This window comes from Vigna radiata, chromosome 11, assembly GCF_000741045.1.
Source record: "Vigna radiata var. radiata cultivar VC1973A chromosome 11, Vradiata_ver6, whole genome shotgun sequence".
NCBI lineage: Eukaryota > Viridiplantae > Streptophyta > Magnoliopsida > Fabales > Fabaceae > Vigna > Vigna radiata.
The window spans coordinates 1,753,773-1,781,277 of NC_028361.1; the positions used below are offsets into that span (position 1 = coordinate 1,753,773).

Below are 27,505 nucleotides of genomic sequence, written 5' to 3' on the forward strand. Positions count from 1 at the left end.
ACACCATTATATCAAGTCCTTCAAAACATTATCACTACTCTTCCCAGTAACTAATCTCTAAAAGAAGTATTACAAACACAATTAGATTTATATACAGATAGTTACCTTTAATGGTAACAGGTCTTTTGGAGTGATGTCAAAAGTAAAATCGTGAAGACTTAGTCCAAAACGGACAATATCTTACTATGTGTGGAGATTTATGTGTGTGTCGAACCTCCCCAACAATTAAGAAAAAGAGATTCTCATACTTTTAAGCAAAATCAGTTTTTCAATGAAAAAAGAAGAAGTATCGTTATCACACAAATTTGATGATTCTAAAACATATCACTTATTTAATTTAATGTAAAATACTATGCCATAAACAATTCAACTCAAGTTAATAGTGTTTGAGACAGTTTAACAGTCAGGGTAAAATTGACTCAATTTTACAAAAATAACAATTAAAAAAATTACAAATATGAGGACTCAATTGAGATTACGATCAACCCAAACTTTAAACCTAAAAATTAATACATATTTAATCTAAATTTACCTAAACTTTACAAAATCCAATGCATGCAAAAATGAAAGTAAAGAAAATTAGGTATGTATTTACATGAAGCCCTAAGGCTTTTTGGTCAAAGCAATTACTGTCATATGTATGTAGGTAACTGTAGCACACACCATGTGACTAAAAGCAATTTTCAGCTGCTTCACCAATTGAAAGACTACACCAATGGCTGGTAGGCCATTTCCACTTTCTCATCACATCTTCTACCCACTTCATTATTATTGTCCCTCTTCTATTTACTCAACCCTCTCCTTCTATTTCTTTTATTTATTTTTATACAAAATTAATTAAAACACTTAAAATTTAATTACACCGTATTTATTTTATATATAACTTTATATTATAATCAAAATTTTAATCACATATATTTTAAGCATGTCGATTATCATGATAATACGTCTCTTTTCGATCATTCCCATAACCCAAATTCGACTTATTAATTTTTTATTGAATTTTATCAGTATACACGTGAAATACTTTTCTAGAAAACCTTAGAAATATCTAGTTGAAAAAGAACGAATTAATATTATACTGTATATTTTATTCAATTTGCAATAATAAGTATTGTTTTTTTGCGTAATCAATGAGAAATTTTGTTTGAGCACTCTCTTTAGTCATGAGTGTTATCTAAGAATGTCCACAATTAATTTCTGTCTTCTTTTTTCTTTCACTTTCTTAATGTCTATCTATAGACGTAACTGAGAAAAGAAGCCAAAATCTTGAAAGAGAATATAAATAGATTACTTCTAGAATGGCTCGACACCAAACGAGGCCACGTGTCACCTTCCCCAACATGTGTTAGTATTATTAACTCAACAATTCCAACGTCAATACAATAGCATGTTCTAAAAGGACTGCTTTAAAAATCTTATACAAATCTCACATGTTCCAAACAAGATTTTGAAGCAATAAAATAGAAAATCGTAACACTACCAAATAGATGTAACTGTTTTTCACTTTCTGGTCTCTACTTATAAAGTTCAACTTTTTGATATTTCATAACTAGAGAAAACATCTAATTTTTGTTTTCTTTTTCAACAACACCATCCTTATCTTTAATAATTTTCTTTCTTAACAGCTGTTGATGATAAGTTTTTTTTTTTCAGAAGTAAAAACTAACTTAAAACTAGATGAAATCTGTTAGTTTAATATTATTACATGTACTGTTTCCGTATAAGTCGATCATTTCTATAAAATGTCGGCAAAAGGGTCAGAAAAAAGAAGAAGAAAGTAATAAGAAACTGGTTTAAAAATGACATGTCAACGTCTTGGCCCTATATAATAATACGCGTTCCGCCATGAAAGAGTGTGAGAACTTGTTAGGGTGGGTAGTCAACATGTCATGTTGTCACCCATACTGGTAACAGCAGAATGGAAATCAAAAAAATTATTTTTTTATTATCTTTTTTGACCGTGTTACTTTTCTGCATGAATGTTATGACAGTAACGATATAAATGTGTTCCTTTGGCCCCTTTTAAACTTGACGCAGAGAATCTATCTAGCAAGGTTGAAAGTAAGAGAGAGTGAATTTGATAAAGATCAAAGGACGGAGACAGAGAGAAAGAAGAGAGAACGAGATGAGGGTGTTTCCTAGACTCAGATCCCTGTCGAGAGCAGTTCATCAGGAACAAGAACAAGAGCATGACGAGGAGGAGAAAAACAACGTAGAACAGTTGAGCACGTCCCTGACAGTTTGGAGAAAATCCTTGGTGATGAGTTGCAAAGGATTCACTGTCATCGATAGTTGTGGGAATTTGGTGTATCGGGTCGACAATTATATTGGTCGACCCAACGAAGTCACTCTCATGGATGCCTCGGGAAAATCTATTCTGACCATGTTCCGCCGCAGGGTATGTTTAAATTACTGTTCTTTATATATCAGATACTTTTTCTTCTTTCTTTTTTATTTCTTTTATGTAACGAGAAGTCACTGTTTGATGAAGATGGTTTATTAAATAGTTTATGCATGTGCAGAGGCTTGGATTGTTGGAAGAATGGTTTGTGTATGAAGGGGAAGTGGGGAACATTAGAAGGAGAAGTAAATTGTCTAAGCCATCAAAGAGTCCAATTTGTTGTGTAAGGAGGCATGTCAATATTTTACATGGAAACTCCAATGTTCTGGCCTACGTCTTCCGTGGAGTCTCACATTCAGATAAACGGTGTGTGGCGTTCACTGTAGAGGGTTCCTACGCAAATCGTACGTGTAAGGTGTTGGATGAGTGTAGAAGGGTGGTGGCTGAAATCAAGAGGAAGGAAGCTAACACCAAAAACGTCTCTTTTGGGATAGAGATTTTTCAGTTGGTTGTGCATTCTGGCATTGATCCAGCCTTTGCCATGGCACTCGTCTTACTCCTCGATCAAATGTTTTCGTGACACTTTTTCATTCTACATACGCTTTTTCTGCCTCGCCTTTTGTTTATATTTTGAGATGTAGTATATTTCTCAAGTTTTGATATGCTGCTCACGAGAGAGATCATAAATAAAGGATGAAAGGAAAACCAGATTCAGCTTCTCAATTCCTCTTATCTTTCTTTTTTATAAAATTGATAGAAATTCAACTCGTTTCTAGTAATTAATTTCCACTTTTCATTCATCCTTCTATTAAAAGAAAACAAATTATTGTGTGTTTGTGCTTTAATAAGATGAATAAACAAACAGTTGAAATTATGAGACTCCGGCAAACTACAGGAGAAAAATGTTACTGGTTTTTAGATAACGCCCAAAGCTAAAAGTTAAGTTCACATTCATGTATCACGTCTCTAATCAGTAAGTAAGCACCGACTGACTACCCACAGTACCGCGAGTCACTCCCGCACTGAGCAATTACTTATGATGAGAAATAATACAGAAGTGGCATGCTATGGCATGTCTGTTACATAAAGTCATCCTACATAAGCACGCGCAAAAACAGAGAATCTGCTTGCTACTGTTGCCTCAAATGCTCTGCATTACATTTAACAAAGAATGATGTTTTCTGTACACCTACAGTTAATTACAACATTTGAAACGAGATTTCCCTTGAAAATACCTCTGCAACAATCTGATTGCAGCCATAAGGATAATATACAAAGCAGCTAATGACTATATCTAACTTTCGGTAATCACAACAGCTGTCACAGCAATAGATGTTTCTACATGAGATAAGGCTTGATCAATCTCACTTGTCCTTTCCCCGTTTCCAATCCACTAATCCTAATTTTTGAACCTTGAATTGACTAACATAAGCCTTACTCTTATCCAAAATCCGATTAGTTGGGTGCATCATAGTAAGCTCCTTCAGTATGGTAGCTGTCGAGTGCTTGTTTTCTTTAATCAAGTCCCTAACCGGTTTACTGGGTAATGGCATACTTGATTTTGAAGAATAGGGTCCCTTGTTATTATAATGTGAACGAACACCATTCCTGTACTCGACTGTGGAAACCCGTGGCTTTTTTGCAGGAATTATTGGGTCAACATATCTGGACATGAGGTTGGATCCAACAACTGAAGTTGGTGCTGAAGACATTTCTTCATGGTTTGCAGTTGGCTTCAAGTTTTTACCTTTCATGTTCTTATGTAAAGTTTTCTTTTGTGATCTCATGATTCCATATGGGTTCTGTCCTCGAGAGTTCGTTGCCATTTCACACAGAATTTCCGCAGCTTCTAATAATCTTGGACAGTGCCCATCTGCAAGACACCAAAATATTAAGCAGGGGAGAAGATGGAGACACTTAAAAGCACTTGTAACTTTCAGCAAATGATTTAAGATTTACAAGACATGAAACGTATTTCAGGCTTGCTGTTCATGCTGGCTAGATTATAAGATTTAAAATGAAATTTCATGAGGGAAATAACATAAATGGAGGTTCTGAATTATTTCTGAAATTCAACCAAAGAAAAGAGCACGCAAAAGAAGGAAAAGTAGGGTAAAGCAATAGCCAGACAAGTGTGCAGATATACAAATTATGTGTTTTATTCAATAACATCACAGTGACGAAGGGGGGAAATATATTAGATACAATACACAAGGTAAAATAAAAAATTCAGGTAGCCGACGAAAAAATTGTACCTGTAGTAGCCTCGAAACCTTTAGGACGTGTTACAGAAGATGAGGAATTCCACTGACAGAAAGGAAGAATAGCAAATAAAGATGGGCAATCTTTATGGCTTGAACTACTGGTTGAAGGAACAAGGCTCTGATCATAACTGAATGAATCAAGGTTTGTAAAACAACCACGACCGATATCAGTAGAGCTAGCAATTGAACCTATCCGTGCCCATTTACCTTGACACGTGCTTCTACTTGTTGATAACTTACCTATGTCTGAATTAGTTCTAGAATGGCTTCCAAAAGCATGTGACCATGGGAAAGTTGGCAAGCTTGGTTGATCGGACACCTGCTTGCCAGAACGTAGATTATTACTATTCTTTTTTGGAACAACAGGCTTGGACTCATCAAGGAGCAAAGAATCCAAGTCCTGGGATCGAGGGACTGCAATCCGTTCCATGACATCCTTCGGTTGATATAATGGAAAGTCAAGTAGACTGGAGGAGTTTTTGTTTTCAGTACAAAGATCCTGGATGTCAAGTACTACAGAGTATAAATAACATTACCATTATATAGTTTTACATTTGCTATCACTGAAGGTAAATTTGCTTGAGAACTAAAGAACAAGACCAACCAAAAAAGTTATAGATACAGCTTTTATATTGCGCATGAGGTAGTCCATTATAATTCATACCACTCCTATAAGCGACAACTTGAAATAAACATGAATCTACTGAATAATAACTGTTAAGTACTAACCTTGTGGCATGCAGACATGTCTGATGGGCAAGACTGCTCTTTATCCTTGATACCATTACTTTCTACAGCACTAAATAAACTCATTTGGCTATCAGACATCTTGTAGAAGGAACTATCAATGTGATCCATATTTTTGGATTGGACAGACTTTGGTAACTGAAGGAGTGAGCAAGCCTTTCTAACTGAATCAAAAATACTTCCACTTGTATTTGATGTCTTCTTCCTTACATCTTCACTCAAACTAAGGCAGTCAAAAGTTCCCCTAAGCAGTCCATCCAACGATGGCACATCCATAAGTTTTGTCACATCATGAATATCATGCTTCAGACCATATAACCCTGACAAGAATTTTCAAAATTTCCAGTTTAGAAATATGTAATCTTAACTCAGTAACGGCAGCTGTATATCATAAAAACCAGAAAGCATTCTGGAAGAGAAGCTTACAGAAATAACAACAAAACCTTATCCAATTAGATGGTGCTCACTAAATAGATAATTGTTATTGTGTTATAATGGTTTCTCTGAGAGTTCTCTTTGGTCTTCTCCTACCTTTCTCTTAATCTGACCATCTTCCAGTGGAACCTTTCTTATTGGTAAAGAAACTTGGACTAGATATTTATATCAACGGAACCAAGAGTATATGGCCAAAACTTATAGGATGTTTGATCAGAACTGATATCAATAATATAGTACTTTGTTCATGTATAACAGCATGTGGGCTGGATACTAATAGATGGGCAAATATTACTGGTAACTGATCCAAAATCATATTTCTTAGGGGGGCTATTATTTTGAAATGCTCATACAGTAAATTTGGTTGACCTAAAAAAGAGAGCCATAATTTAAATAAAATAGAATAATAACACATTAAATTTCTAGAAGTACAAAGAACTGAATATTGATAAAATGGCATCAAAGTAATATAACTATAACTATAATGAAATTCATTTCAAGAATGATAATATAATATAGCATTTTTTTGTTCAAACAAACATGTTACAAGAAACATAATCAAGTTCCTACATTTATCTTACAATCATTTAACTGAGACTAAACATACGTGGTTATGAAATCAGTTTCTGGCTTCCATAGCATCACCATCACAACATTAAGACTAAAGACTTAGATATATTATGTACTTAGGTCTTAAAGAGAATATTTTAGTAAATCAACATATAGCACAGTAGTTAACTAGGAAGCTAGAGATGGGTGAATAGAGTTCCGACATAACTTACGTTAGAAACACCTAACCAGATTGCTAACAGGTTAAAGAGTCATGACCTTAGGTAACACGAATAACGATACACTCACGCACAACCACAGTGAACCCAAGACTGCAAATAATCACATCAAAAAGTAATTTTATGCAAATAGTATGAAGAGAACAATAGACTTATAGTTACATACCAAAGAAGTTGTTCCCTCCACAAGCAGAAACAAAGACTGTGGCACCCGATTTCAAAGAAGAACCGCACTTAGCCGTAGAAGAAGCCACCTTGATGTTCCTTTTCTCTCCACACTTGGTAGAATGGCTCTTTTGCTTTGGAAATTGACTTTTCTCTGTACCAAAACAAAATCAAGGGAAAAGGTTGTGAAAATATAGATATGAAGAAAATAATGTCTGCTTTCGGGGACAGAAAATACGAGGAGAAATACTCTTTATGTGGTCTGATCCAAGCCTTTCAGAAGCATCTCTTGACTCCTCTGGTTTATTCAGGCTTGAGAATTTTTCTGATTCAGACATCCTTGGTCTCTTTGAACACGAACTACCATTCCGGCTAACTTTTGTTGTTATTTGTTGTAATGACATAGCTTCTTCGACTTCAGGACAACTTTTGTCGTTTCCACTAGGCACATTTTCAGACAACTCCTTACCCTCAAGACTGAGAAGCTGACTAGAATTCTTACACAGTTGAGTCTCTAGAAATTCATTTCCAGAGGAAAGTTCAACATCATATTTCATATTTGCAACATGTGGCACAACAAAGTTCACTTGATAAAAATCCCACAACGATTAACGTCTATAAAAGCAAAACACCAAACACAATGACAAAGTTTTAAGAGTTGAGGCTGAAATTAATGTACTTTACCTAAAAGACAACAACTCAACCGATGTGGCATGCATAAAATGGGTAGTTAGAGATGGCAACCACCTCAATTCTCATATATATACGTATCTATGGCTGAAGTATTGAGCCCCTACTAAACAGTTAACAGGCAACACAGGGAGTAATGGCTATTTAAAACAAAAGTAGTGCCTATGTGATAGAATGAAACCCCATTAGGTACCATGGAACTACTCAAAGAGCGAGAACCTCCAACGTGTATGTATGGCATACCTAAACCTATACCTAGCTACTCCAATCCATTAAATGTTCTTTTTCTTTTTCTCTCGAAAGCATGGAGCGATGCAGACAAGTCATGTTAACAATGAATGGCATGATAATCTGAAGAATGCCAAACAAGTATAGAATAAAAATAATTCAAAAATGGATAACGAGTGAGTCACTTACCATGTTCTCGTGAAACTGTGAGAAACCCTTCTGATCCCATCAGTTGTCAATGGAATTGCTGAGCAATTTCGAAATTTACACAATGGTTGTGCGTGTGTGTTGGTTATACAGTTATGCATGAACGGAAAATGAAGGTGTATATTACAAATATGGCAAGTTCTATTCGTCAGCAGGGAATATTCCGGCCAAGAACACCGCCGCACACACGGTCTTCTTTTTTTTCTTTCTTTTTCCACTCCTCAAGCAATGGTTTGTGTCACTTTGTTTTCATGATTCCTTTTCGCATACAAAATTGTCAGTACTTTTGTTAGCATTTTTTTCAAGATATAATACAAAATGTTTATCTTCATCTTTCTTCAAAATGGTAAGAAATGTCAGTACTTTTATTTAGCATGAGACTTTTAACATTTAATTATGTGATAATTTTTCTTGTTGAATGTGAATTTTCCCATAATAAAGATCCCAAATAAACTAAAAAATCATATCCAACGAATCCCGTATAATTCTAAGAATTATTTGTTAAACTTTTAAAATTATATTTCGTAGTTATATGTTAATATCTCATCACCATTTTATTAAGGAAAATTATTATTTTTCGCTTATGCTAATTATTTATTTTAATATGATAAATACTTTACATTGAAACATAAATTATTTGGTTATATATTTAGGTTTTTAATATGTTTTGGTCCTATATATGATTTTAACTTAATTGAGCCACATAATTGGTTAAATATAGCGCTCATGTATTCTCTCTTGTTAGCATGGTTCAGAGAGTAGCTTTTAATGAAAAAAATAATTAATTAATAATTTATTTTTTATATTTTTTCTTAGGGTTAAATATGTTTTTAGTTCCTATACTTTGGGACGATTTTGGTTTTAGTCCCTCTTTCAAACTATAGTACAATTTAGTCATTCAACTTTAGAAAACTCTGGTTTTAGTCCTTTTTACCAAATTTTTTTAACTTTATTTGCTGTTTCAAACGCGTTTCTCAGTTAACATTGAAGCAAAAATGTGTCAAACAATGTAAACAATCCAAATGCTATAATGTAACGTGCTTGAAACAGCAAATAAAGTTTAAAAAATTTGGTAAAAAAGACTAAAATCAGAGTTTTCTAAAGTTGAAGGACTAAATTGTAGTATAGTTTGAAAGAGGGACTAAATCCAAAATCGTCCCAAAATATAGGGACTAAAAACATATTTAACCCTTTTTCTTATGAGTCAATTGTGCTTTTATATATTTTTTTATACGAAGACAAGTATTTTTTTTGTCATTATCCAAAAAATTTTAAAATGTACTTAAAAGTCACAAATATTTTGATATTTCAATTTTAAAATTGGTATAAATTTCAAAATCTCAAATTTATTAGAAAAGTGCAGGTTGATTTTAATAGGAAAAATAAAAACTAGACGACTTTACCGATAAAAGAAAAATTAAGAAAAATATTAGTTAAGGTTAAATTTGAAATTTTTAGAAATGTGTAAATGAAACATAGCAAATATTTTTATGTGTTTATTTTCAACTATATAATAGACAAAATTATTTTAAATCTGAATAAAATGATCTGATTAAAATTATGTTTCTAAAGAAAAATGATTAAAAATGAATAAAAAGGTTTGGAGTTACAGAAAATTAATAATTTTCTTTTTTATAAAGAACCATGTTATCTTTATTTAAATAATATAATTACTCAGTTGAATAAAAAATATATGAAAGCAAAAATAAACTATATAAGTCTAAACATATATATCAAATTGTTAATTAAGTATTTTATCAAACTCATATGTGATCACTTTTAAATATCAATTAAAAAAACATTATATTTAACATATATTATAATTCAATTGAATAAAAAAACACATGTAAGAATGCAAAGTAATAAAAAATCTAAATATAAAACCCAAATTACCAATTTAAGTCAAGGTTAATAAAAACCAAAGTACCATTTTAGTCAAGATTATTTCATATATATAAAATTTAATAAACTGTAAATTATAATTAATCCATACAAATTATATAATTAAAAAATTATAATAAACACAAACTTGCCAAACATACTAGTGTTTTCAAATTATATAAAAGAAACACAACATTTTTCCATTCCTACAATCAATTTCTACCTATTGCAGGAATTTATGTCAGTTTTTTTCAAACGGTCATAGAATAATGATATTTAGACAACATTTTTTTGACAATATTTGAACATTGATTACGTGCCAATATGTGATTGATCATAAATTATTCCATAATAGTGTTTATGATTATTATTATTATTGATTATGGAGTAATTTAGAACCAATCACTGAATGACACGTAATCAATGTTCAAATATTATAAAAAAAAATGTTGTCTAAATATCATTGTCCAACATTATATTGTCGAAACAAAATACTAAGCATTTACATTCATTTATCTGTATAAACATTTACTAATAGAAATGACAAAAAAAAAACTGCATTACATTTAAAAAGACAAGAATTCACACTAAGCAAAATATCTAATTGATATTTTTAAATGAATACAAAAATTAATCGATGAATTAAACATTTAAAATAAATAAATAAAACAAACCTTATCTTATAGAAAGAATACTAATTAAATTTCATTATATAAAAACTAATATATTAAAGATGTAACCAAATATACTAATAAGTTATTATAATAATTTATTATTTAATATTTTTAATGATATGATACTTAATTGGTTTTAGTTATCTAAATTCATTTAATAAATATTTTTATTTATGGTTTATAAATCCTTTAAATATAGTTTTATTCTACAATAAAAATCTTTCGCAGTTAAATTTTTCTGATTTTCTCACCAGGAACTAATAGTTTGGTTATTGAGAACTTCGTATTTCATCTGAAGACCATCTCAAAATCAAAGAAAAAAAAAAAACACATTTTTAACCTCATCTAAACAGCAAAACAAAATAAATGGTAGCTTATTTTACAATTACTTTTTAATAAGTTAAATTTCAACTTTAAAATAATAATTTAAAAATTAAGACTTTCGACACCTACATCACCAAGAACACCATTTTTTGTCATCATAATTCAAGAAATCTTAATCTAGTTAACTTCTCTCTCAAACATAAGAACAAACACATTTTATATCTTTTAAAACAACATGAACTCAAATCACACCCAAATAAATGTCAAAAACAACTTTGATCTCAATCTCTTTTGTAACGTTTTTCTTAAAAATTGTTCTAAAATTATTAAAGTTTTTTATTTTTTTATTTTTTTTCACTATTTCATCTATTGAAAGACCTTTGAATTTGATTATCTTATCCAACCCATTTATTTACTCTAAAATTCTCGATCCAAAAGTTAAATTACAATCTAAAAAAATATTAACTAAAAATACACTTTAGATATTATTCTACTTTTATGATATCTATTTCAGTTTATACATATGTTATAACCATTTTATCTCATAAAAAAATCTATATAATATCTTATTAATTGAAATAATGTTCACCAAATTTAACTTTTTAAAAATTATTTTAGATAAACCATTTTACCTCTTATCATAATTTCTTTTAACTAAATCAAATAACTAATAAATCATTTTATCTCGTTGTTAATCAAGTTTGATTGGCTTGGGTAAAATCAACCCGACCCGAATTGTTCCTCCGAGCTGAGTCGGACCTCATACGTGTAAAGCTTTAGGACCCAATTTTTTGGGAGGCAAAATTGAAACCCTCTGCGGTTGAAGGAAACTACGCCAGAGCAGATTCCGTGGTCATTTGCAGCACCAAAAACTTCAAGGCGTAAATGAACGGGGCGGTGGGGTTGCCATTGCCGGCAAATTCGTCGCCATCAGTGATCAATATGTACAGAATACAAAAAGTTACGGAGCGTTTGGGTTGGCTTGCTCAACCTGGCAACCGAGGCGATCCTAAAGAATTTTATAACCACTGCCTCTCCCTCTCTCGGTAGTTCTATCTCCTTCTACCTTCTAATTATTTCTTTTTCCCTTCGTCGGAAATGTATCAGCTTACTTCTAGTGACATATTCTAAATGTATCTGCTTGCGTTTTAGTTGAAGCACCTTAGTTGGATCAAATTCTGGTAGTGATAGGTCTTAAACTGTATTTTTCGAAGTATTGCGTTTTACGAGTGGGTAGTGAAGATTTATACTGGAAATCATTAATGTTCTTGTGGTGCTCATTGTTATTATGGGCAGCAATGAAATTCGTTATCCTTAGCTTCTTAGCCATCACCTTTGAATTTGGAGATTTAGCTTGTAGCCTCAAGGAGACAATGGATATTTATTATCTGAATGACTAAATAAATAAACAGCTGAAAAAAATGTTGGGTTTGAATGGAATGACCATGTCGTGTTAACTTATTGTTTTAAATGCGCTGGCTTTTTACTTGGTTTATTTTTTACATTTTACAGAGGCATTGATTATGCACTGGCCAATGGGGAAATTCCAACCAATGCTCACGAGCTGCCTTTGCTGGTGAAGAAGGTGATTTTCATGACATTTTGTGGGTGCCTCTTGTGAACTTTTTTTTTTTTTCAATGATGGAACCAGGAAGAAGTTTCATCAGTATTTTTAATTATGGTGTGCATGTGTGTTGGAAGCTTTTACTTTTTCCCTTTCCATGTAGATTTGTCAACTAAAGAATGACGAACTTTCGCAAGCTGCTATGATGGTATTGATGATATCTGTAAAGGTAAGTTCATTTTTCCATTTTGTTGCTCATTCCATCAATAACTTGTTGAATTTGCATTTTCTACGACCAATGAAAACCTTGGTTTGGATAATCGAGAAGAAGACCAATTAATTGATCTTGAGGTGCATAATTGGTGTTGACTACAGGATAACTAAGTGAAGGTTTTCAGGAATTGTTGCCAACTACATGATGTTCTTGCATTTTGACACAATAATTGTGTTGAAACTATCAAATCAGGAAGTTTATACTGATATCTGAGTCTGAATGGTTTTCTAGTTTTTGAAGAATTTTGGAAGTTTTATATCTTAAGTTGAAAAATATGCATGAAGGGACATTGTATTTATACCAGTTATTTCTGTGCTTACCCATAGTATGTTTCTCAAAAGCATCTTGAAGTTATGCACCATGACATTTATGCAGTTTTGTATTTCCTACTGACACTTTCCACCATTGTAGGGTGCCTGTGAAATTGGATGGTTCCAAACGAAAGAATCACAAGAACTTCTTACTATTTTGGATGAGGTTTGCTTATATGTTCTGTTTTCGTCTTTTGTTATCTAGTGGATTATAATTTTCATGTTTTTTATCATCATCTTTTTGTAGTATAGATCGGAAAAGTCTTCAGCAGTATGGGGAGTATAAATGCTACACCTAGACAATGCAGTTCTGAAATATCAACTATAATGGAGAAGTAGGGTCCTACAAGCTATTTCTACATATCTTCACTTACACCCTTTCTTTTATTTTTCAAATAGACAAGAATATTTTACTTTTGTGTATTTTTTGTATCTAACAAGTTACAGTTATCACCGTAGACAAGAATTTTAGCCAGGAAAAAAAAAATGAAAGGACCTATAAGAAATAATGCATCTGATTTTATCACTTTATTTGATGTGAAATAGTAATATTTTTGTTTATGTGGATTTTCAAGCAGGTTCTATCCCCATGTTAAATTGGGTTCAATACTTGCATCAATTGAGATCCAGGTTGTTCCTCGTGAGTTGTCAATTCAGTTCTTATTTTGTGTTGAGAACATATTTAATATTATTTTATCCGCAATGCAGCCTGGATATGGAGCTTCTCTGGTTGGTTTTCATATTACCAAGAGTGAATTTGTTAAAGAGAAACTTGTAAGAATTGCTCGAGTTGACTTGTCTTGTTAAACATGGGCTATGTAGTATTATATATTATCATACTGCATTGCACATTGTCTATATTTTCTAATTTTTGGTTATCAGAATTAACCTATATATTCACATTAGGATTTTGGGAATCATATAGTAATATGAAAATTTCTTTCCCTCTCCTCATATCGAAGATGTTGCTTGCTTCATTTTTTATGTAATGTTTAACATATTTTAGATTCTTTTCTATCTTCAATCACTATCTATTTTCCTTTCAGTAACAATAATAGATATCATTGTTGTTTTTTATTTGTAATTTGAATGCACCCAATATTATTATTATTTTTTGGTTTATGTTCTAAGTTATATTACTCATTTCAACTTGCAGTTTTTATTGGTGGCACAGATAGATAACATTGAGATATCAGCATGCCTTATAAGTCCTCCGCAAGCGAAGTATGGTTGCTTTTAAACATATTAAACGTGTGGATGGATTTTACGCTGATTCTGACTGACCTTTTTATTGCATGTTGTGTAGTTTTCTCCTCAATGGAAAAGGAGTAGCCAATAGGACTTATGTTGAAATGGTCTGTTGCATATTAGCTCACATTTTTAAAATTTATTATAGACTTTTTTGTACAGTTTGGCATAAACTTTTATCTGTCATTTTGTTGATCAGGATCCTGGACCACAAATGCCAACTGACGTGACTGCTATGCTTAAATTTGGGACAAATCTTCTTCAAACTGTGGGCCAGTTCAATGGTAATCGTTTAAAACTACTATTCTTCCCTGTCATCCTTGTAGTTTTCAATATCAGCATCTTTCTGAAATGTAAGCATCATCATTGTCAAGGTCGTTACATTGTACTCGTTGCCTATATGAGTTTTACACCCTTGCATGAAGATCCAGTTCTTCAAGATTATCTCCAGCCTGCTGTTACCTCTACTGATTCTGGTATGATTTGGATATTTATAATGACTGTACTCCAAGAAAAAACCCTAAATCTTATTCTTATTTGTATTAATCCACCATTGACAATTCATTGTTATTCTTTCACGTGTAACAAGATTCAGATATTGTTGAGGGGGCTTCACAGATTTCGCTAAATTGTCCAATAAGGTATGTGTTCAAGCTACTTATCAGTGATAACTTTTTATACCTTTGCTTTGTCCGTTGCTAGATTTTCCATCTTTAATATAGTATAATTGATGGCATTTTTTATTGAAGATCCATTTTAATCTCTAATTGTCTATTGATTTATTGCATTAGAAATATGGCCCTTTACAGACCTTGAATTTGAAGAATTATGGAGTTAGTTATTTGTACTCTTATCTATTGTGTGTTCAGAATTAATATGTAGATGATCCAATACTGTTTTCATTAAATCTGGTTTTCGTTTGCTATATTTTGTGTTTGAATTTTAGTTAAAACTATTTTATGAATTGACTGTGGAAAGTCAGAGGTAAGAGGTCCTCTTTAATTGGAGGTTTTCCACTATTAAATTGTTATTTGTATTGTTTATTCCGGCAGTGCTATTTTTGCAATTTCACTTTAGTGGAACTCATGCCCTGTTTTCACTTTTGGTGGATTTTCGCCTTTTTTCTGCCTTTTCCTGTTGAGCTGCAGTTAGATATAAATGAACAATGATTATGTGGATGTCCCAAAGCACTTAATCGAACATCTACAACATTAATAAATGTAAATTATTAAAAATATTTTCGTGTGAAAATTATCTTTTTATCTTGATTTCAATTTTTGTAATGATTTTTTCTATTAAATAACCATCATAATGAGTTTTATATTTCTATTTATTCAACCAGAACCCGGCAGTCTGTTTCTTGTTCCAAAACTTTATTGTATCACTTTCTAATTCTGATATTGTTTTTTTTTTAACTTGTACACTACAATATTATTGAATGCTGGATAATTGGTTCTTCCTGATGTAATTCTCCCTGCTTAGCAATTGTTGTTAGATTACATACGTTCATCCATATATGCCTTTTGTGAATGACAATCTAATTGGACGTATAAGTTTTGTTCACTACAGTTTAACAAAGTTCTCATGATTTAACATTGTTTCTTGGTGTTGTCATTAGCTATAATTTTTGAAGTTTTCTATTTGCAAGTATGATTTCTCTATCACTCTTCTGTTATATTTATTCTTAGGCTCAATGCCTTTTACTAGAATGCTTTACCGGTCAGAAATTTTGCTTATGATTATTTGCTCTATTATATTTGAAGTACATTGGGTTTTTCACTATTTTATGGTAATCCTTCTCTTTTCATGGTATTATTTTTTTTTTTTTATAGAAGTTGACGTGTTGTGTTTCAATGTGTACAAACAGCTTTACACGTATTAAGACTCCTGTCAAAGGGCGATCATGCAAACATTTCCAGGTGAGTCTTCCTTTACTAGCAACCTCCTTGAGTTAGGTTGGGTCAAAGCTTAGGAGGAAGCAAGGAGATGGTCCCTATGATGGAGGGGTGTTTCCTTGGATGAATGGTGCTTCCTTGGATTCAACCACTTTCATGGATGACTTCCACTCTCTTAAAAGTGTTTGACCATGACTAGGGGATTTTCCATCAATCACTTAATGTAGAAAAAACTTAGGGTGGGTCCTATCATGTTTCTTATGACAAATACTAAAACTGGCTTTAGAACTGTACTATCACGCGATAAAGCTAATTGTCACTGCTTGAATTTAGAGGATGACCAAAAATCACTGAGCTTCTCAGCTGATGCATTTTGTATATATAAAATCTTTACAACAAAATAATAAAGAACTCTTTTAGCACTCATTCTCAAGGTGGAGCATATCAAGTGTATACACCAATCTTGAAAAATGTAATCTGAATTCTAGGCCCACTCAGAGATGTAGTTAGAATATCTACAAGCTGGTCTTAAAGCTGATAAATCTGGTACTAAGTTCTTTGGAGAACAGTTTCTGCTTGACAAAATGACAGTTAATCTGTGTTTAGTTATTTCATAAAACATTGAGTTGGGGGCAACGTGAAGAGCTCTCTGATTATTACAATACAATTTCATAACCCCAACTTCAAAAATTTCAACTTTTGAAGGAGTTGCTTAATCCATTCAAGTTCACAAGTAGATAGAGTCTTATTGAACTTGTGCACTGGACTAAGCAACAACACTTTGTTTCTTGTTGTTCTAAGAGATTATATTCCATCCAATGAATAGGCAATCCTGTGGAGATCTCTGGTCAATGGGGCAACCAACCCAATCAACATCTTTAATCCTAAGATTTGAGCATTTCTGATAGGATGTTGAGAGTGTATGTAAGGAGGAAGAAGCGTTAGTGAAACGTTAGTTGGCCTAACTGTTTAGATAGTTAGGAAGGGTGGGAATTGCATCTGTATAAATAGTTGAGTGTTAGTAATAGAAGGGACTTTTTTGACTCTTGGTGTATTCTAAACAGGTTATTCCTGTTGGGGGAGGTTAGGCTCCCACATTACCCTCAATTCTTGTATTCTTTCTTGGTGAATAATACCAGCAGAGGTTATACAAAGCTATTGAATAAGTTTGTGTGTGTTAGTTCTCGGTGTGGATTAGGTTTCTTTATCAGAAACCTATCAATTTCCCTTGTCCTTATGTAACTATCCCTGTCTTGGAGCCTTTTTGATATAGCTGAGAATGCAAATCACATTCCAGTGGTTAGTGTGAGAATTCTAAATGAATTGACCAACAACTCCAATTACATGAGAAATATTCGGTCTTGTAATTACATAAGAAATATTCTTAAACCTTTAATATTCTTGGTACTCATTAGAAAACTTAGAATCTAATTTTTCCACTTTTAGGCATATGGGCTACCTTGTTAGGGAAACCATGCAAGGAAAAGAAACTTTCTTGGTTTTGCATATTCTCTTGTGTGTACATTGAGAGCTACATATAATCATCAAGTTTTTTTTTTTTTTTTTGTTAATATCCTCCATTGAGTCTACCACAAGAAATCTTCAGTTATTTGACTATAGTCTGAAATTTTGCTACATGTGAGACCATATCGTTGTTGGTTTGTTTTTGGGAGACTACCCTTAGTTGCATCAAAGAGATAATAAATACCATCAGCCAAAATATCATGGAACTTCTTCAAAAAGAAAAAATGTCTTGAAGTATCTGAGTATCTCAAAGACATCAGGTTTAAGTGATTGCCACAAAACAACACATAGCTGGAAGTCAGGCTTTTGGCATCTTAAATGGCAATAAGAGTACTATAAAAAGGAACCACAACTGCACTGAAGCAGACTAAGACAGATAATTCTTGCAGTTTTGTCGTTGCAATAGTAAGAGTACTAGAAAAAGATAAGAAAGGACATGTGAAAGCCATTTCAGAGACAAAACACTTTATACTGGAGACCAAAATCATACCCAAACATAAGAGGCATGTGACCAAACATACCCAAGCACTTCAAGCACATAAAAAAGGAGAACGAAGGGACCAGGAAAAGAAAAGAGAGGACCTGTAGAAGCCATTTCAAAGGCAACTCATCGTGTAGGACACCAAAACAAATAGTACTAAAATTTGCTTAAATCTATGTAGACTAATAACTTGTCATGATAAATTAGAAGAGGAGTGCTAACAATACTTTTCTTTTTTAACACACTACGAGTGTACCACTGACTAAAATTTATTGAAAATAACCGATATGGTGGATCCCATTTCTAATTTAGTGACTGTTTCGATTTGAAAGTGAAGCCTACTAAAATTAGTGATTCCAAATAAATTTCAATAAATTATAGAGTGAAAGTGTCACCGACATTCCTCTAAAATGAAAAATTTATGATGTGGTTAATTGTTACAAGTCTTTTTGCGTACTGTGGGTTTATGTATGTATTTATATATTCCCCTTTGTGTCTTCCCTTCTTCCTAATATGTTTTTGTTCTGTTGTTACTGTAGTGTTTTGACTTTAACAACTTCCTTAGTATCAATTCTAAAAGGCCATCCTGGCGCTGCCCTCATTGCAATCAGTATGTCTGTTATGCTGATATTCGACTTGACCGAAACATGGTTGAGGTAAGTTGATTTACTTCAACCCATCAATTTAGTAATCTATTGTTTATTGGCGGCACCTTAAGATTGGGAGTGAAAGTTTTAGTTTAGTTTATTTTGTTTTTAATCTGCAACCTCCACTGCACACTTTCAAATTTTAAGGGTACACCAAATTGACCCTAGGGTTAATGAAAGGTTGTAAAGATGTGAAAAATAAACCTCTAATTTTTTTTTTCTTTTTAAATAAAGATCCTGAAAAATGTTGGTGAGAGCATTACGGAAGTGATTGTCCTTGCTGATGGATCTTGGAAGGCAGTCTTGGAAAAGGATCATGACGTGGATAAGATGCAAAAGAAGGCCCCCAACCATGAAAAGGAACAAACTGAACCACAAGAACATACTTGCTCTCCTGCAACTGTTGACCTCACAGAAGATGATGATCATGTGGAGGCAATGGACACTTCTGAAATTGTAGATAGAAAACCTCTCCAGGCATCTCTTCAAAGTCACTTTGTCGCTCCAAATTCAACTTCCTTTGGTATGAACACTCCTGGTGTCAATAGAAATGTTGCTGGTCAAATGGATGACTTTTTGTCTGGGGTTTATATTGCCCGTAGTAGGTCTGATACCCCAATGGTTGGTACCTTGGAGCTACCTGTTCTGCCCGATACTATTTCTCCAACATTTAATCAGGAATCTGCAGGTCGTGACAATAACTCTGCTGTTAACTCTGCCATGCGTAATCAAATTTCAGCACCAAATAATTTGCCGATGCAGATGAATCAAATGAACTCAGTTAACGAGTATGGTAGGTCGTCTTCGGTGCCAAGACATATTAATAGAATTCCAGTAGCTGTTCAGGCCCTCCCAGTCCAATCTCAGGCATCGGGAGATACTTTGAAAGCCATACTTAGTGATACTGAAAGACAGCAACGTTTTTCTCGAACCCCAATAAATCTGCCTCAGGTCTCAGGTGTGAATTCACCTGCATTTCGGCATCACAATGCAACACAGGTTGGTTTGTTGACTGCATGTTTACTATTTTGTACTAAATTATTATACGTTTTTAGGGGCTGCTTTTGAGGATACAATGAAACCTGCTGTCCGGTGTTTATGTTCCTTATTGTTCAGAGTTAATATGATGTGGTGCCTTGAAAGGAAAACTTGACAACTTAAACACTAGGTCATAATAACAATGTGCTGATCTTAAATTGTATAATTTTTTTTTTTGGGTATGGTAGTCAATTCCGGATAGGTAAGGTCAGGAACATGGGTCACAGGGTTAAAAATCATTCGATCATCAGTGCCTTCTAGTAACATTCAATCCAAACCATCTTAATCTATTTTCTGTCTTCTTTTTCCTTGATAAGTGTCAAACCAATATCTCCTCATATATAATTGTTGCATATTAGCGTGCTTGTTAACTCTACGTTAAATAACAAGTCTCCCCTGTACCAACTACACGGAAAATCAATTTGTGACTTTGAGATTCTATTCTTAAAAGTTACTAGAAGCTCTTCTCCATCTTGGGGCCTGTTTGGACAAGTTTGTAGTACTTTTAGGAAAGAGAAAATAAAAAAGAAGTGAATTTTTCATAAGTTAAAATTAAAATGAACTTATGTACAAGCTAATTTGTAGATTTTCTTTTGTATAGTTTTTAATTTTTTTAATTTTTAATTTTTACTTAAACGAATTTTAGTGTTCCATTTTTTTTTCATTTTTCTTTTCCTCAGACATGTTTGTAGAAAAACTTTTCTAAACAAACCTCAGGAATAGCCTGTTAAATTTCTTATCCAAGAAAAAGATCAGTGGGAAATAAGAAAATTGGTTTCAGGAAAGAATGATATTTATTTATCTTAAAGAAATTATATAGACGTCAGGGCAGCCTTAGGATATGTGAATGTCCTATTATACTTCATATTGAGTTGTCATTCTTCATTTCTTGTACTGTAAAAATCATTGATGCCTGAATTTAGTTTCTTTAACCATGAAGTTGAAATTCATTCATTAGAAGAAGCTGTCCATGGCTTTTGTACTTATCTTTAACTTCTCATTGAAATCAGAATCGGGTACCATTACAGAACCCGCCAACATCAACTCAATTGCAGAACCCATACAGACCAAGTTCAATATCTGATTTTAGCAATCCACACCTGCAGCAATCTCTGAATCTTCTGCCATCTCGACAGCATTCAAATTTCCGACCATCTACTACCCCATGGTCTCACATCCAGCAAGGTGTTCCACAATCTGGGAATTTAAAGGCGGCAGGCATGGCTGCTCCACCGGCTGCCAGACAAGGTATTTCCAACGCTAGGAATGTTCCGCCAGCTGCTACCACTGCTCATAGCCAACAATCTAGGGGTTTGGCCGCTAATCAGCCTCCTAGATGGACACCACCACTAGTTCCGGTTCAAAATCAAAGCGGTGCTGCAGGCACACCTTTTGCAACTGACAGTTTCCAGGGAAGAGGAAACACAGCACATTCAGTCTCTAGGCCTGATGAATTATTCAGTACGCCACCAGAACAGAATTGGGCTCCCACTGGACGAATGCGTGGAAGTCTAGATTTAAGTCAGCCTTTCGACGAGTCTATTGCACAGCGAATAATTACTCCAACACAAACTCAAGGTTCAAGACCACCACCTCCACAACCTCTCCGACGAGCCACTGGGTCGACCCAACAGGATGTGCTCATTGCTAACAGAAATGCAAATACTCACAATCGTCCTTCCACTTGATGACACTTCTGCAACTCTCCACTTTCTCACACCCTTCATCTTAGCACTGTCTGTCTGTATATAAACTTATCTATATACAAACTTATCTAGTATAACAGATACAGATAATTACATTCACAACTTATTCTCAGACATCCATGTTCAAGGTTTTATTTTCTGTTAATATGGAATATATTCTCACAACTTATTCTCGTACTTTTTTTGTTATTTCGTACCCATCGAAAGTGGGGATTGATTGATTTTTATTCAGTAAATATTAAAACTGTAGTAAAATTACTAAATATATGCGTAAGAGATTTTTAATTCAGTATGTTTTGTTCTTATTTAAGAATATCGTTTCGTAAGTGTTATGACTGAATAAAAAAAATGTGGAGATCATCGTCTACCCAATTGGGTTTAGGCAAACTGCTGATACTTAATTGTATTTCTTGAAATCGGTCACAAAAGAATTTTATATCATGCCACTGAAGAAACGAATTAAGATGCACGTAAAATTTGAGAATGATTCATATCTTGGATTGATTATTCCTTCCTGAATGTATAATCTACACTATTATGTAAAAAAGGATGTCTTCCCGGTGTCAACATTTTTTTTTTAATTTTATCTTTTAAGTGTTTTTAAATTTAACCGTTTCTCTTTGAATTTAATCATTTTAAAATTAAATAAATAAAATCTATTTGTAAAATTAATAAAAATTATATAAATTATTTAAATTTATTTTCATAATTATGATGTCAAGAGCGTGTGTTTTCTCTATTGATAAAAAAATACAATAATATCGTTTCATATATTCATATCTAAAATAGTTTCAAATTGACTAATTTGAATAAATTTATAAATAATATATATTAGTACATTAACCAAATTACTTGAAAGGGAGAACCAGATATAACTATTTTGCTTTATATCTAACTTTTTCTCGTTTCAACAAATTGATGACTTTTGTATTCTGTATTATTTCAAATTTATAAAATAAAAAGGTATTGTCAAACAGGTAGTTTCTTGATTCATCCAACTCATGCAGTACATTATCAGCGTTACTCATATCTATGAACAAATTCAATTAAATTTCTTGATCCATACACCTAATGCAATAACTGCCCAAATTCTAAGGTTGTGTTTCATTCATATACGATTATTTTGATTCAATGTTCAGTTTGACATCATATTTCACCAAACCTAACATTAAACACACTAGAAGTATGATTTGAGGGAACCTAATGCAATCTTCCTTTTTTACGGATTTGACTAGCAAAAAACTTACCTTTATCTTTATGGTTGTGTTATTGATAAGGATAACTGAGAAGAGAGACTCAGTTCCCACATGGCACAGGTTGTATACAAAAACTAAAGACCACGTCTTGCCTCCTACTTCTCTGAACCAAGGATGACTGCGTCAAGATTACTACTGCTCATAATCAATCATCTCCACATTCAAATTTTGAACTTATAGGGAGCATCTTTGCTAAAGCTCAACCTTCAAACTTATTTTCCAATATTTAATTCATAAAAAAAATAAAAACTTGAAATCCGACATTATATGAACACATACCGAGAAAATAAAATCCACTCCTACAGCAAAAAGCAAATCAAGTTGTTCACACAGAAAATTAATGTCCCTTACACAAATGATTACATTCCGACAAGCATCAGCTTGAAATATGGATATTTTAGTACCCAATTAATACTCCCATTTTTTCAGCTCCAAGCCATCTGGAGGACTGCCTTCCACCTTCTTTGATCCCACTTCTTTCCAATCAGTTGATAGCACTGTTCCATTTGACTCCACCTACAAAAATAAAGCAGTTCAAAAAAAGGGAGTAAATGTTAATGATTTAAGATAAAACTAGCGGCAATCGGGGGAAATAAAACACGTCAATATCAAAGCATGCACAGAATGGATATCTTACGAAAGACTTGCTCATTGCTCTCCTCATGTCCTCATCTGCATTTTGGTAAATATCACGGAACAATTTATTCAAACCTGCATCACCATCAAGCTTTTCTTCTTTCTCCTGAAAGGTAGGCCACAATTTTGTCAATATCGTTGCAACAGTCTCTTATCTTATAAGACGAGGTACAGATTCTGTTTGATCTAGATTTGCAGGCTTCTAATTTTTCATTATTCAAATACAAAGTAGGTTTAATTCAGGTCTTCCAGCTAAACAAAAAATCTGAATTTGGTCATGTACAATTTAAAATCTGAAGTTTTCACATTAAACTCTACACTCATCCATCAGCATGTCGATGATTTGGATTCTCATTGCTGGTAAGGAATTGAAACACACAATTTCAATGTCTTCAAGGAAATCCACATCAGTAAAACTATCATCACATCAACTAAGATGGTGCCGCAATTAGTCATTCTGTCAAACATAAAACTATTTTTTGTCGATGTACAGCCAAACAATCACACAAAGAAAGCTATTTGCTTATCCTAAGTCATGAGCAACTGGTAAAAATTGAAATTGAAATTATATGGAGCCGCTAAAAATTAAGCCTAAATTATCCCGAAGGGAGAAAGGGATAGCTTCCGAACCTCTTTTTTCACTAGAGCTTCCAACTTATCCCAATCTTTTGTCTTTGCTTTTGATGATGGGTATGAAGGCCTTTGAGATTGAACTGCATGGATTAAAAGTGGGAGTAAGCTCACCATCAGGAAAGTAATTGCCTCAAGATACATTCTCAATTATTCAATGAACAATTAGAAGGACACAAAGATATCACAAAAGGATAAAATAAATAAACAGTCATCTCACCTATAGGCATGTTTATTTTAGTGGGTAGTGTATCCTTGCTATATTCCAGAGATGTCCAATTAATAGCTTCAGCTTTTGCAAGACGAATTTCAATTTTGGTTGACAATACCGCAACTTTGCAGTTGTTGGGAACTATCTGATTTGCTCAAGCAAAAGGAAAAGGTACCGAATGAATAGTGAATTTGAATATTTATTTCCTATTATTTGCCCAAGCAATAGATAGCTTATTTTAAAATTAGAAAAATAAAATCAAGTAGCTGTCCCCTGATAAACAAACACAGAAATTAAACTAGCACCAGCCCACATCCCCAAGACTTTCATCCTGAAGTATAAAGTAATATTCAAATATACATAAAATAATTCAACAAAAGAGAGAAATAGAACGCCTTGCTAGTAAAAAATAGATAAATATATGGAATAAAATCATTATTGAACCAAGTTACATAATTGAGTATTTGCAAGGCTATAAATGGCAGATGGCCAAAATTCAACCAAATAAACATGTCATTGTGGCATACGGCACCACCATAATGGGCCGCTGTACATAAATTGCCTATGGTGGAAGCCCAAGGGTCAAAGAAGCCACACTATAGCTGTATGGTGACTGCTATAATGATTATTTAGCCATATTGTGTGTTTGGAATGTTCAAAATAAAAGAATTCATAATTTCATCAGTAAATACATTAATGTACCAAGTTTATTTAGAATAATATTAATTTAAGAGATTAATTAATTTTAAAAAGGTTAAGGACTTCTACACCAATTCATTCCAAATGAATCCATTTAAATTCTATAATTGAAGTATTCCAAAACAAATCTAGATAAAAACAAGAGGAATATTATCAGAGACCCCTCAGATCCCACCAAACAAAAAAAAAATGCTTTACTAATGCAGACAGTCATCCTGAGTCTATTTAATGGTGAAATAAGAACATAACTCAAGGTAGATTAAGCAGGATCTTTTTGTTATGGCACTATCAGAAAATGGAATCTATTTTATGTGATATCCAAAAGGATAGAAAATCATCAAGTATAGACAAGTAAACTATTAATATAAATCAGTTACCTTCCCAAACAATCGAGGTTGGAAACGATAGGCATCTTGGCCAGGAACATCAATAGTTACACTAAGCTGTAATGTTCAAGTACTTCAAGTTATCTGAAGAGTTATATATGAAACACATGAAGAAATAAAGCAGCGGTACAGGAGAAATACTAAGCACCCATTATATAAACCTACAATCTGTTCACCGAAGTCAACAACCAGATCTTTTGCAGATATTCCCTTTGCAAATATTGTCACAACCACTTCTTCTGGCTTTTGGTAGTATTCATGTCTGGTTAAGCATAATCAACAGGTTATCAGTTAGTTGAGAAACAAATTTCAGCATAAAATGAAATATCCATAGATACAACACGAGAGACACAATGCCAAAAGAACAAATTATTGGAAGTTTATAGAATTGCAGCATGACGTATTAACATTCCCCATACTCCTAGACCCTATTACACGCTTGATAAGCACTTTTTTAGACGACATAATAATTAAAGAAACACCATCCCAGGAGGCTTTTGATTAAATATTTTTTTATGATATACATAATAAGCTTAATTAAAATATGAACCTAGTAATAATAAGTAAAAAAACCATAAAACACCATATAAAATGTTCTTGATTCTTATATCTGGTAGAATTAATAGCGGATTTTATGGGAATAGTGACTCATGATGGTGGTTATAGTTTTTGTACAGAACTTAATAATGTAAAAAATAACAGCAAGGAGGAAAGAAAAATATAAAAGCGAGAACCTGTATTTTGGTCTGTTTATTGTGACTTCCTTGATTTGGGATACCAAACTGTCTTCCTCAGCTTCTTTAGTCACCCCGTCATTTGTATTGTTCAAGTGGGGACCACTTGACGATATGGTGCTAACAAAATCATTTGATTCCTCTGATAAATGAAGAGATATAATACATCAAATGAAGAGAAGCACAATTTCTCAATCACAAAAAAATGTTAAATTAGTACCACTCACTCATTATACCATTATACCATACAATACAAATGTGAATTTCGCACTTCCCTATCTACTATCTATAAATCTAATAAAAAGATCACACTCATTGGATACGATAAAAAGGCTAATTACTACTGAAGTTAAACTGATTCATCCAATGTCAACAATCAGTCACTGTATATCGGCACACACAGTTCAAACCTAAAAAAAGGTTAAGTGTAATGTATGATCACCTGAGATAAAGCGGTCACATTGTTGAATCAACTTGGAGAATCTCAAATCGTCCGGCGCAAAAGCGGCGCCGTCTTGAAGTGCTAACTTGGCAGTGTGATATTCTTCTAGCTTTATACAAGCGGTCCTGTAAAAATAAATAGCAACAGCAACTAAGAGGCGTAGAAACACAGATACGCTGATTCGATGTGAAAATTACGAGAACGTTTGAATTTGTATCTAAATTACTGAAAGAGAAAAAGAGCAAACCCTTTGCGAAGATAGGCCTTGGACAAGGAAGGGTTTAACATGATGGCGTTGTTGGCATCGGAAACTGCTTCTGGCGGTGGAAACAAATACGTTTGAGTAAGAAAGAGAGTGAGAGAGTGAAATTAACGAAGAGAATAGAGAGAGGGAAAGTGAGGGTAGAAACCAGTGAAAGCGTTGAGCTTAATATGGGCTTGTGCTCTGTCAGCGAAGAGATTAGCGTCCTTTGGATCTAGTTTTATGGCTTCGGAGTAGAAATCGACGGCGAGAGCGAAGTCGTCGTCGAAGAATGCTTCCTTCGCTTTCCTCTCAAGTTCTTTCGCCATTTCGATTTGGAGTGAGCTCGTTGACGTCCTTTCCACTGTAATATTTATTTCTAAGCAGGGATTGTTCTTCTAGACCCTTCTCTTCATTCATTCCTTGCTTTACTTCTCCCTCTCTCTATGGTATTTATTTACTTTACTTCCACCCAAACCAAAAACAACCTTTACAAATTCCCTTTTTTTCAATAAAAACAATATTATAGGTAAAATAATAAAAAAGATTTCTTCTGTTTCGTTGAATTTTATTTACACTTACTTTTAACATTAAAATAATATTTTTTATTTTAAATATAGAAAAACTCTTTTATTATTTTACAACTTTTTTATAACGCATACATGAAAGTTTGTGATTGGTCCGTTTAAAATATTATTTTAGAATAAATTCAAACAGACTAATAAAATGGTGACACATATTCTATTATCAAAAAGTTATTAAAAAAGAGTTGTTAAAATATCATTCTCCAACATCAAATAACTGATCTCTTCATATACTATTATAAATATTAGGT

At 33.0% G+C, this 27,505-nt stretch overlaps 4 protein-coding genes across 6 annotated transcripts; 2 read left to right on the forward strand and 2 right to left on the reverse strand.

The window, feature by feature from the left end:
- Nucleotides 1–1,856: 1,856 nt before the first annotated feature.
- LOC106777017 (protein LURP-one-related 17-like) lies at nucleotides 1,857–3,067 on the forward strand. Its single transcript, XM_014664514.2, has 2 exons — nucleotides 1,857–2,401; nucleotides 2,526–3,067. Exons 1-2 carry the CDS (start codon nucleotides 2,129–2,131, stop codon nucleotides 2,922–2,924), a joined length of 672 nt encoding a protein of 223 aa, XP_014520000.1. The 5' UTR covers nucleotides 1,857–2,128; the 3' UTR covers nucleotides 2,925–3,067.
- Nucleotides 3,068–3,202: 135 nt separating this feature from the next.
- On the reverse strand, nucleotides 3,203–7,338 carry LOC106776595. The gene is made up of 5 exons (XM_014664077.2): nucleotides 6,994–7,338; nucleotides 6,745–6,897; nucleotides 5,338–5,675; nucleotides 4,600–5,107; nucleotides 3,203–4,217 (listed from the first exon to the last, which is right to left on the reverse strand). The coding sequence occupies exons 1-5, from the start codon at nucleotides 7,298–7,300 to the stop codon at nucleotides 3,709–3,711; spliced, it is 1,815 nt and encodes a 604-aa protein (XP_014519563.1). The 5' UTR covers nucleotides 7,301–7,338; the 3' UTR covers nucleotides 3,203–3,708.
- Nucleotides 7,339–11,526: 4,188 nt separating this feature from the next.
- On the forward strand, nucleotides 11,527–21,612 carry LOC106777875 (E4 SUMO-protein ligase PIAL2). 3 transcript variants are annotated; one of them, XM_014665685.2, is made up of 16 exons: nucleotides 11,527–11,793; nucleotides 12,260–12,332; nucleotides 12,475–12,540; nucleotides 12,997–13,062; nucleotides 13,149–13,231; nucleotides 13,475–13,526; nucleotides 13,605–13,670; nucleotides 14,053–14,120; nucleotides 14,203–14,251; nucleotides 14,344–14,428; nucleotides 14,519–14,620; nucleotides 14,734–14,785; nucleotides 16,012–16,063; nucleotides 18,584–18,700; nucleotides 18,926–19,690; nucleotides 20,740–21,612. In XM_014665685.2, exons 1-16 carry the CDS (start codon nucleotides 11,633–11,635, stop codon nucleotides 21,415–21,417), a joined length of 2,535 nt encoding a protein of 844 aa, XP_014521171.1. In that variant the 5' UTR covers nucleotides 11,527–11,632; the 3' UTR covers nucleotides 21,418–21,612. The 3 variants fall into 3 exon arrangements, with proteins under 3 accessions (XP_014521171.1, XP_022643149.1, XP_014521172.1); XM_022787428.1 differs by having other exon boundaries at nucleotides 14,740–14,785; XM_014665686.2 differs by lacking the exons at nucleotides 11,527–11,793; nucleotides 12,260–12,332 and having other exon boundaries at nucleotides 12,473–12,540; nucleotides 13,144–13,231.
- Nucleotides 21,613–22,884: 1,272 nt separating this feature from the next.
- Nucleotides 22,885–27,098, reverse strand: LOC106776377 (protein SGT1 homolog A). Its single transcript, XM_014663818.2, has 10 exons — nucleotides 26,840–27,098; nucleotides 26,677–26,746; nucleotides 26,430–26,554; nucleotides 25,988–26,129; nucleotides 25,419–25,515; nucleotides 25,245–25,310; nucleotides 24,178–24,313; nucleotides 23,958–24,040; nucleotides 23,329–23,433; nucleotides 22,885–23,207 (listed from the first exon to the last, which is right to left on the reverse strand). The coding sequence occupies exons 1-10, from the start codon at nucleotides 26,997–26,999 to the stop codon at nucleotides 23,100–23,102; spliced, it is 1,092 nt and encodes a 363-aa protein (XP_014519304.1). The 5' UTR covers nucleotides 27,000–27,098; the 3' UTR covers nucleotides 22,885–23,099.
- Nucleotides 27,099–27,505: the final 407 nt, after the last annotated feature.

Coding starts and splice junctions, on each gene's coding strand:
- LOC106777017 (XM_014664514.2), top strand. CDS start 2,129: ATGAGGGTGTTTCCTAGACTCAGATCCCTGTCGAGAGCAGTTCATCAG. Junction 2,402..2,525: donor TGACCATGTTCCGCCGCAGG/GTATGTTTAAAT, acceptor ATGCATGTGCAG/AGGCTTGGATTGTTGGAAGA.
- LOC106776595 (XM_014664077.2), bottom strand. CDS start 7,300: ATGAAATATGATGTTGAACTTTCCTCTGGAAATGAATTTCTAGAGACT. Junction 5,676..6,744: donor TGGAGGGAACAACTTCTTTG/GTATGTAACTAT, acceptor AATTCTTGTCAG/GGTTATATGGTCTGAAGCAT. Junction 5,108..5,337: donor ACATGTCTGCATGCCACAAG/GTTAGTACTTAA, acceptor CTTGACATCCAG/GATCTTTGTACTGAAAACAA.
- LOC106777875 (XM_014665685.2), top strand. CDS start 11,633: ATGAACGGGGCGGTGGGGTTGCCATTGCCGGCAAATTCGTCGCCATCA. Junction 13,232..13,474: donor ATATCAACTATAATGGAGAA/GTAGGGTCCTAC, acceptor ATTTTCAAGCAG/GTTCTATCCCCATGTTAAAT. Junction 14,429..14,518: donor AACTGTGGGCCAGTTCAATG/GTAATCGTTTAA, acceptor ATCATTGTCAAG/GTCGTTACATTGTACTCGTT.
- LOC106776377 (XM_014663818.2), bottom strand. CDS start 26,999: ATGGCGAAAGAACTTGAGAGGAAAGCGAAGGAAGCATTCTTCGACGAC. Junction 26,555..26,676: donor AAGGCCTATCTTCGCAAAGG/GTTTGCTCTTTT, acceptor TTATTTTTACAG/GACCGCTTGTATAAAGCTAG. Junction 23,208..23,328: donor GAGCAATGAGCAAGTCTTTC/GTAAGATATCCA, acceptor TTATTTTTGTAG/GTGGAGTCAAATGGAACAGT.